This window comes from Drosophila albomicans, unplaced genomic scaffold (genome assembly GCF_009650485.2).
Source record: "Drosophila albomicans strain 15112-1751.03 unplaced genomic scaffold, ASM965048v2 utg000114l_pilon, whole genome shotgun sequence".
In the NCBI taxonomy this organism is placed as follows: domain Eukaryota; kingdom Metazoa; phylum Arthropoda; class Insecta; order Diptera; family Drosophilidae; genus Drosophila; species Drosophila albomicans.
In genome coordinates, this window is record NW_026263518.1 from 49,302 (window position 1) to 60,009 (window position 10,708).

Consider the following 10,708-nt stretch of genomic DNA (forward strand, 5'->3'; position numbering starts at 1 on the left):
AATTATTTTATTGTAGGAGACTAGGAAAGAGCTGCCAGTCACTGTTTTCCATTCCAATACATCCACACTCCATTGCCCGACTTCCTCAGTCTGGAGGTGTCTTTAATATTGTCCAGGTCTGAGGAAAAGGTTCTTCATGAAGATCTTTTAGAAGATCGGATCGGATCTTCTTGTAGGACTTCAGGAGAGACCTGTACTCGTCCCAGACGTATTCGCTGTCCGCCTTCTTAGCAAGTTGAAACATGCTAGTAGCTCCCCACGTGGCGATGAGAGATCTGGGTTCCACCAGGGTGGCTTCGATCTTCTCGTCGGTCTTGAGGGCCTACAGGATTGGCGAAACGCGGAAAGTAGTCCTGCTGAGAGGACATTGACATTTGTTTCTAGGTCCTGTACCGAGTTGATGTTACCCGGCGGACCAAGAGACTTGGAAACAAGGCTAAAGAATTTCGCCCATTTAGTATTGCGGGGATTTCTGAACGGCTGAGCCGCAGGTACCCTGTTAAAAGGAATGGTAAAATTGAATGTACTTATGATCCGAGAAGGAGGATCTATCCAGGACCCTCCACTCTTCTACATTGGTACACTCAGTCGCAATCGTTAAGTCCAGCACATTACTAGAGGTGGGACCTACATAGGTAGATACCTCACCTCTGTTGGCTAGTCTAAAGCTTATGGTTGAGGATAAAATCCAGAACTGACTCACCCCTGTCGTTAATGTCGGGACTTCCCCAGACGCTATGGTGGGCGTTGGCGTCCGTTCCGATTATAATATGCTTATTGGAGGAGCAGACCATGTCCACCAGCCTCCGCAGCTCGTCAGGTGGAGCCGGCTTGTCGTGGGCCATATAGCAGGATGCCAGCAGCAAACATCCTTCACGGCTCTCCAGCACCACCACGGTTAGATCGTCATTGCTGTAATTAGGTAGTAGATGAGCTTTTAGACCCTTTTTTACAAGAATGGCAGTTCTCGATCTACTTACCAATGTCGGGACGTACAGATCGTAATTAAGCGACTTTAGCCCAGCAACCGTGTTGCCCGACGCTATCCACGGTTCTTGGACCAAAGCCGCGTAGGCGGACACTTCCTCCAGGGCAAGGAGTAGCTCCTCCGAAGCCGTTTTGGACTTATGGAGGTTGAGTTGCAGCACACTCATTAGAGGTTAGCAAACTCGCGGGGGGGGGGCCCGTCTGCATGGACAGTTCCTCCCCCACCTCCTCCGTCTCATCAGTCAAGCTGAGGTGCTGGGTGGCGTCGGTCACGCTCTCAAGACCGAGATCTGCCTCAACCTCCCCTGACCTCAGCGTGTGTGTGTCCTGGTCGTTGGGATGACGTTTTTTGAGGCGAAGGTACACGCTCCCTAAGCCCCACGCCATCTTCCCATTGCGTTTATATAGCAGAACCTCGGCCTCCTTATTGATCTGAATGATCACGTGCTGCCCACCACTGGGCAAAGGTTCATCAACCTTCAGCACGGACCAATCACTCGTCGGTATGGCCGGGTTCTGCTTTTTAAGCAGCTGAAGCGCCCGCTCGCCCTGCATAACTATGGGGAAAAGGACTTTCGCCTTCGGCATGGAGGGAATATTATTCCTGTCCACCACATCCAGCTTGGCCCCCTCCCACAGTCCGTCCAGTTTGGGTACGGTCGCGTTCAGCTACAGCAATGTTGGGTCGTCCATGCATGTCAGGATCTTGACACCATTCAGCCAGCCAGTGCCTTCGAAAGTAGGCATTGGACTGTCATTCTCCATCCTGACAAACAGTGCGTCGACCAGCTTACTATGGGTCAAGCGCCACTGCTCTGCAGACATTTTCCCGTTAGGGTCCCCTCTGTCTATGAGAGCAACGGCGAGATGCCACCTGGCAGTTTCAGCAACCGTTGCTCTCTGTCTCGTTTTGTTCGTGTCCGTGTTGGTGGAGCCAGGTGCTCGCAGCCTTTTGCTCACTGGGGCCCCTTGCTTGGGACTCTCAACGGACCGTTGGCGCTTGCTTGCCATGGACTCCACCTTATTGTTGGCAGGGCCGGTAGAACCGGTCTGCACTTTAGTGTCATTTGGGAGGGGGCTAATTTGGTTTTCCCGCATCCACGTGTTGGCCCAGGGAAGCCTTTCCTGATCCTTGACGGACAGGTTGGCTACGCCACTGAGTCTTGCGTGAATGCGGGTCGCCGCCTTATTTTTGGCCTTCTCCTTCAGCCCCCCAGTGCCCCGCTGCGCAAAATTGGAGGTGCTGGCGATAGGCTGAGGTGACTGAAGAGGAAGACGTTCACCCTCCACCGTAAGGATTGGCGCAGCGCTCTTTTGGTCTGAGTCGCTTAAGACCACAGCACCCGCGCGCACCAACCTCGAGTTTTTGTTGGTAGCAGTGTTGTTACAACTGATACGGCCTGCTCCCACCGCATCAGAGCTGTGACCGCTGGCGACACGCAGAGAGAATCTCCCCCCGTGCCCGCCGGTGGTAGCAGTCACGCGTTCCACCGATGTTTGAGCTGACATCCCAGCTCGGATGACACATATTGAGACATATTGGCTAACTTTGTTCATGGGAGCCCCCCATAGCGTTTTCAGTCTGACCGCCAGACACCTCGCACCATGGATTCTGCTTCTTATCTTCAGACAGATGCTTGAACGAAAAGGAGCAGAGCCCTCAGCTAGGATCTGCAGTACCTGAAACGTCGACGTATAGTAGAGATCTGCTACCCGTTGACAATGAGATAATACAGATCCTACCCAGCCTCGGGGAGGGTTCAATAGAGGATTTTTGCCAGCCAAAAAGAAAAGTATAAGTTTGTATATATTTTCTGAAAAAATATTGTTCTTCAGGCATGCTCCGGTTCACTTTCGGTTTTCGTTTTGGGACCAAAACCGAGATTTTCGTTTTTAGGTGCTCCGGTTTTCACAAGTTTTTAGTTATCGTTTTGCTATCGAAACGCTTAATTTCTCATCATTTCTTGCTGCCGAAACAGCTGATTTGAGGTTTGGTCAGCAGCAAACAACGCGAAAAAATGCCTTTTTTATTTTCAATTGCATCTTTCGAAGCCAAAAGAAAGCCAAAGTTATTTGACTTAAGAAAATCTAAGCAATTAAGATGTAATTCATGTGCTTTTAATATGTCTGACGACCCGTGAGTCACATTTACAACATTCAAAATTTCAACATTCAGGCTTCTTTGTCAGGTCACAATTTGCCTTCAGATGTCTAGCCAGCAAATACGAAAATCTAGCGAATACTTCTTTAGCAAACATCAACTGCCAAGAATAGTCGCCTGCGTGGATGGAACTCATATAAAAATAGTGAAACCTGTAAATAATGCCTCTGTTTTTTTTTTAACAGAAAGGGTTTTTACAGCATGAACGCCATGGTTGTAAGTAGAATTGATTATAGTTACGTTAAGATTTTACTTTTACCTACAGGTTTGCAACTATAATATGGAGATTATCGCTATTGATGCGACGGACCCCGGATCCTGTCATGATTCTTTCATTTGGAATCATTCAAGCGCCAGGTCGAGAACAATAAATGAATATTTTGTTTTGGCAGATTCTGGCTACGCACAGGAGAGTTCTGTGTTAACTCCCTACAGGAGCGCAGAGATGGGGACGCATCAGCATCGATTTAATTTAAGATATGCTGCAGCCAGAAACATAATAGAACGAACAATTGGTGTTCTTAAATGCCGTTTCCGTTGTTTACAACGATGCTTAAACTATCAGCCTATTTTTTGTTGCCAAATTATTAACGTATGCTGTGCTTTGCACAACATATGTAGAAGACGGAATTTGTCAATAAGTGACGACTTTCAATTGGAGGATATTGAACAGGCTATAAATAATAACGACATTGAAGGAATGATGATGACGGACCATCTGTACGCGACGAAATTGCTCTATCTCTGCCAATATAACAAAATATATAAACAAAATTATTCATTGCAGTTATTAAAATGTATTTATTCATTTTTTTGGAAATGTTTTAGGCTTTCGAGGCAAATTTTCGCTGTGCGGCTCGGTTCGCCTCCTCCTCCTTTGTGGCTATCTCCTCAGCTTTTTCCTTAGCCACCTCTTCTTCTATCATGGTGGTTGGTGCTCCATATGCCAGAGCACTAACTCCCTCGACCATCTCAAAAAGCCCGCAGAGCTTTGTCACGTCCTCCTCCATGGCTGTCAGCGGTTGCTGGCAGTAAGGACCCCCGCCCGTAGCCGAATATTGGCCTTCCAATCGCACAAAACCTGGAATGTAATATTATAATATATTAGTTTGTCATAATTCTGGGGATACTCATACCTTTTTCCATCCCGCAACATCTTTAATTGGAGTCCCAATTGCGTTCAATGCACCGGCAAGCTCGCTCCATTTAGCTTCTGTAATGGTCGCAAATGACAAAATTGTGCGTAAAATCTCTTTCTATTTAACAAAATATTTACAAAATCATAATATCAACAATATAAAAGTATTTAACAAAATATTTATAAAATCATAATATATTCAACCATTGCACTATGTTGAATTTGACCCGTTTTCGTGGCCAAAACTCATTTTTCGCAAGTATTCAAATTTCTGTTTTTTCAATGTTACCATGTTGCGAAATGATCAAATCGCGATATTGTATACCTAAAATGTTAATTCAACAGTTTAGTGTTAAAATAACAGCTGTTAAAGTCAGCTGTTGCAAGCGGAAACCACGTGCTGTGTTAAATGTTAAATTTGCGGTGCAATTTAAAATTGGCATATCTCCCACAAAAAATCATTAAATTACAAAATTCAAAATATTTAAAAGATAAAGCCAAAACTTTTTCTGCAAATTTATGGGTGAATTGGCAAAAATGCTGTAGGAAATTGGATACGTTTAAAAACAGATATTCGAATTGGATGGAATGCTCCATGAGCCTTACTTTAACTAGAGAAGAAGCCAAAGGAGAGGAAACAAAAAGACAAAAAGTGGGACGTCCAAAAATGGCATTCAATATAAAAGGTAAAAGAGCTCAAAGAAGGCAAGCAGCCGACCTCTCCGCAAGCCCGTGGTAAAACCTTTGCGATCTTCTGCTGAAGAGGCGTTGGCTTTGAATCTGGATTGGATTCAGGTTTCACAACTGACCAATATTGCGCAATTATAGAGGAAGCAAAATGCAGGAGAGCCAATATATATCCCAATTATCATCATGTAAGACAATACAATATTATTGTAACGGAGACCGTAGCAAAAGGTTCTTTGCAAGACTTATTAAGTCACACAATAAGTCGAATAGTGGATTATCAAAAAGAGGCTATTGCAGCGACACTGAATATGCACCAGTCTCTCTTTTTATCTGCCGAATTGATATTGAGTTATGGCTGGGTATAAAATTGATGTGAAGAAACGGCGAATATCAAGCCAAGACGATAACAAGATTGTGAAGCTTTCACATAAATAACTGGCGTCGATACAAAACTTATTTTTAACATGAGGAATATACTTATTTAATTATCCTATAAAAGGCGGATCCAAAAACACAAGAGACTTGCTTTGTCAGTATAAGTCATCCAGCTGTTGAATTGTGAGGTTGAATCTGCAGATGAGTCTGCAAATGATATCGACGCAAGGGAAGACGACAATGCATATTTTTTTTATAACAATAATGAAATTGATGAAAATTATGAAATTATACAAAAAAAAAAAATTTTTTTCTTGAATAACTTCTATATTTATTATACGATTTGGACCAAATTTGCAGGACATTTGAAATAGGACATTCATCCTTTGTTCCCAAATTGGGATCTCTAACTTGAAAATTGCCTTAGATATTCGTTTTTTTTTTCGATTTCTGTGGTCGGAAGGGAGCGTTGACACGCCCACTTTTCTAAAATACCTTTCTATAGTAATAACCTTCATTATACAAGAAACCTGCATTCAAAAATCTTGTTAATTTCAAAAATTTTAATTCTGACCACAAAAACGGGTCAAATTCACCATAGTGCTTTATAGCTTTTGCTTAACAAAAAATATACCAAACGGTATATTTATTATATCGATAAAGTACCACATTCAAAATATACCATAGACGGCACAATATACCAGATTGTCGGCCAAAGCAACTAAGAGCCCTAGTAAGTAAGCGTTTTTGCCCATACAAAACTATTTCTTTAATAACTTCCACAATTTTTATCTGACCGCAACCAGATTTTCAGAAATCATTAATACTATTGTTGCTATTGTATATACCAAAAACTCTAGCTTTAAAAATACGCTTGTTATTCAATTTTTGTTGATTTGAGGAGCGGAAGTGGGCGTGGCAAAAATTTGAAACAAACTTGATCTGCGTGCATATATAACAAATGCTGTCGAAAAATTATAGTTCTATCTCTTATACTCTCTGAAATTCAGTGATTCAAACGGACAGACGGACATGGCTAGATCGTCTCGGCTGTTGACGCTGATCAAGAATATATATACTTCATATTTTTATTTAAAAATAAAATTTTTTCTACAATTTTGCTCTTTAGCCTAGTGCGTTTTTCATTTAAACCATGGCCCACAGATTTGGTTATTTCACAATAGGCCGCCCATTTTTAATTAGTGGTGTGCAAACAAGTAAAATATTGTATAACCAAATCGATAGTAGCATCGATAAGCAATTAAAATGCGATAAATGGCGGTTTCTAATTCGATCAAATCAAAATTGTTTTCAGGCCTACTTCGGAATTTTTACGGGCCTATTTCGGGTTTTTACGGGCCGGGCCTTTTTTCTAAGGCCCGGGCCCCGCACGAAGCCCGTACAAATCTTAATTATAAGGCCCGGGCCCGCCCGAACCCGCTCCGGGCCTGTGTAAGCCCGCGGGCCACGAAAAAAAGCCCGGCCCGTGCCCACCTCTAATTTAGATGTCCTACTGCGTCTGTAATACTAATAATGGACATAACGTGCTGAAATTTATAACAAAAATATACATAATTTGCCTAAGCATATAGCAACACAAATCGGACATATCGAACGTCTATATCCTATAGCTCCCATAGGAACAATCGATACATAATTATAAAAACATATTTGTTTAATCTAATTTATTAAGATTTTGTTATTTATATAGATAAAAGTAATATATTAAGAAATAATGGAAGATATTTTTCGTAGTTATACATATTCTTAAAAAACAAAAATAAAAATCAACAAATAAAATATTAATAAAACAAAAATTATAAAGCATCATCAAGTAATTCATAGACAGATGTAAGCAAACTCGACCTATCTTTTTTAGGAAGTTTTCTCTGTTCTGTTGAAAATGGATCTGAACGCAATAATAAATAGTTCATGACACCTGTGTTTGTTAAAGTACGAGATATTTTCCGACTGTGTTGAAGTCTACATTTATTTATTTCCTTGTTATTGGACTTTGCAGCTTCCTCTGAAAGCTCTCCTATCGATTCTAATAAGTGCAATAATGTTGCACATCTGTGAATCAAAAATGCATCGATTCTTGTTATTTCGGATAATCTGCATAACAAAAGAATTCCCGTGCGATATTTCCGTCGTTTGAAGATCCTCTCGTCCATCTCTAGGTTTGTCCACTAGTATTCCAATTTTTTCGCAAAATTCCTCCTGAATGTGTTTTTTCCTGTTCAATACTTGAATCTTCTTTTCTTCATCGCGTACTTGCCACATTTTGACCTCTAGATTATATGAAATATGTAAAAAGTATATATAAGTAAAAAGTAAAAAGTATATATAAGTATATATATATTGCGAGGATGATTCGCTGATTGCGTTGCACACATTTCCATCAACCATTATAAGATGAAAGCTATGCGTAATATTTTTTTTTTTATTAGAGATGCTTGATTGCTTTGGCTTTAATTGTTTAATTTTTGCGTCAAAATATTGTGCTTCGTCTTTCGACACTTTCGCGGTCTCTTTCTTAAATTGAAATCTTATTGGTCGACAGTAACGAGTCGATGATGGCCGGGGGTTTTCCAAATTATTGTGTTATCTATTTGAGTAACCAGTTAGAGAAGTACCTCTCTCGTCCAAATCACCGTTTGAAAACTTTTGCTTATACTCCCCTGTACTTCCATCAAAGCACCATTTTCCAACTAAAGTTAAATTCTTAACTATATTTTCAGGCATAGTTTCAATGATGTTGTTTTGAAGCTATGATTTGTTCGTTATTCATTAAATTTTGAACATGGCCTTTGAATCTAGTTTTTATTAGGCTGACTGCTACAATTTCATGTGATCCTTTTAGTGAATCCACTAAACTCAGAGCATCAGCGAAACTTTTTGGATTCTCAGACTTTCCGCCAAACTTTGGTATCAGTGAAGAGGCTAGCTTAAGAAATTCTACTTGTGACATGGCCATATTTGAATTTTTATACCAGGTAGAAGGGAATTATAACTTTGTGCCGGCAGGAAATGTATGTAACAGGTAGAAGGAGGCATCTTCGACCCTATAAAGTATATATATATATATATATGTATATATATATAAAACAAAACAAAAAAGCATTCAACAGAGCCGCAAAGCAGCTGAAGGATGAGCTTTTGAAGCTCGGGCAGAGCTCGTTCGAGGAGTTCTTGGCCATTGCCTGGAGACCCCATTCGAGGAGTCGTAATGCTTGACGTGAAGCAAGCCTTCGACAGAGTCTGGCACCCAGGGCTACTGCTCAAACTAAAGAGAAGCCTGTCTCAACCCCACTACGTATTGCTTCAATCTTACCTTGACAACAGATGCTTTTACGTTAGATACGGAGATGCGCGATCCACCACGAAAGGAATCCAAGCCGGGGTACCACAAGACAGCGTTCTAGGCCCTCTCCTGTACACGTTGTACACAGCGGATATGCCTACAATTCTCAAACACCATCTAGGCCTGGCTACGGAGGTGGAACGTCTCGGTAAACCCCAAGAAATCCACGCACATCTACATTCGCACTCCGCAACGGTAACTGTCAGCCTCAATGCGGATAACATTCCCGAAAATCCCATGTCAAAATACCTGGGGATGACGCTCGACAGGCGGTTAATATGGCGCACACCCATCCTACGGAAGAGAAAGCAGGCTGAAGCAATTCCAATGGCTCATCGGAAGACGCTCCAAACTTAGAAGCAAACGTAAACTGCTCGCTTATAAAACAAATATTAAGCCAATCTGGACCTACGACATCCAGTTTTGGGGCACTGCCAGTGTTGCAGAAATATACAAAGGCTGCAAAATAAGGCTCTGAGAATGGTCTCGAACGCTCATCCCTATCACGACAACAGCACCATATACGAGGTACTCAGGGTTCCCTGGGTGATAAATGAAATCCGAAAAGTGAGCACTAATTACATCATCAGGCTCCATAACCACCCAAACGTACTGGCCATCAACATCCTGGACAACAGCCAAACTGTCAGGAGGCTTAGAAGAAAACACCCCCTCGACCTGCCTATGAAGGATGATGATTAGCCCTCTAGTACCCCACCAACCATCTCTTGTAAGAAGCTAATCGACAAGGCTACCTCCGTAAATTTAATTATTGTCCAAAGAAACAGATTTTAAATAAATAATTAGAGTAAAAAAGAAAACCAAAAATCTTCGTTGCAAAATTTCTCAGATACCAAACATACAAACATAGGCGAGCATGTAGATACGTATACGCATACATAGAATTCATACATAGCAGGCGTTTTTGCCCATACAGGAGTATTTCTTTTTTCAACTTTTTATACCCGCTACCCATAGATAGGGTAGAAGGGTATTATAACTTTGTGCCGGCAGGAAATGTATGTAACAGGTAGAAGGAGGCATCTCCGACCCTATAAAGTATATATATTCTTGATCAGCGTCAACAGCCGAGACGATCTAGCCATGTCCGTCTGTGTGTCTGTCCGTATATAGATCTCAGAGACTATAAGACATAGAGCAGCATTTGTTATGTCACGCAGACAGCCACGCCCACTTCCGCCCCCGATCGAATAACAAGCGTAATTTTAAAGCTTTTTCAACTTTTTATGCTACGTAACTGTGCCGGCAGGAAATGTATGTAACAGGTAGAAGGAGGCATCTCCGACCCTATGTCTTGATGTCAGCGTCAACAGCCGAGACGATCTAGCCTGTCCGTCTGTGTGTCTGTCCGTATGAACACCTAGATCTCAGAGACTATAAGACATAGAGCTATAATTTTTTTTGACAGCATTTGTTATGTTTGCACGCAGATCAAGTTTGTTTCAAATTTTTGCCACGCCCACTTCCGCCCCCGCAAATCAAAATAATCGAATAACAAGCGTAATTTTAAAGCTAGAGTTACGAATTTTGGTTTATACAATACAACTATAGTAATTATGATTCCTGAAAATTTGGTTACGATCAGACAAAAATTGTCGAAGTTATTAAAGAAATACTTTTGTATGGGCAAAAACGCCTACTTACTAGGGGTCTTAGTTGCTTTGGCCGACAATTTGGTATATTGTGCCGTCTATGGTATATTTAGAATGCGGTACTATATCGATATACCACATATACCATTTGGTATATTTTTTTAATATTTTTGCAGTATATTTCGTATATTTTGAGAAATATAATGCAAAATATATAGCTTTTATTCAAAATGGGTAGCGGGTATCTCACAGTCGAGTACACTCGACTGTAGCTTTCTTACTTGTTTTATGTTGTTAACGCTTAAGTACAAAATATGAAGAAGTGACAGCTTTACGATAGTCACTTACAAACAAACCACAAAAAGTGGTGGCGTATCGAT

General features: G+C 41.4%; 1 protein-coding gene across 1 annotated transcript; it reads left to right on the forward strand.

The window, feature by feature from the left end:
• Positions 1-3,110: 3,110 nt before the first annotated feature.
• Positions 3,111-9,072, forward strand: LOC127566268 (putative nuclease HARBI1). Its single transcript, XM_052008291.1, is given in 5 exon segments — positions 3,111-3,124; positions 3,164-3,317; positions 3,320-3,364; positions 3,414-3,868; positions 8,697-9,072. Coding segments are annotated over 5 exon segments (1,044 nt in total).
• Positions 9,073-10,708: the final 1,636 nt, after the last annotated feature.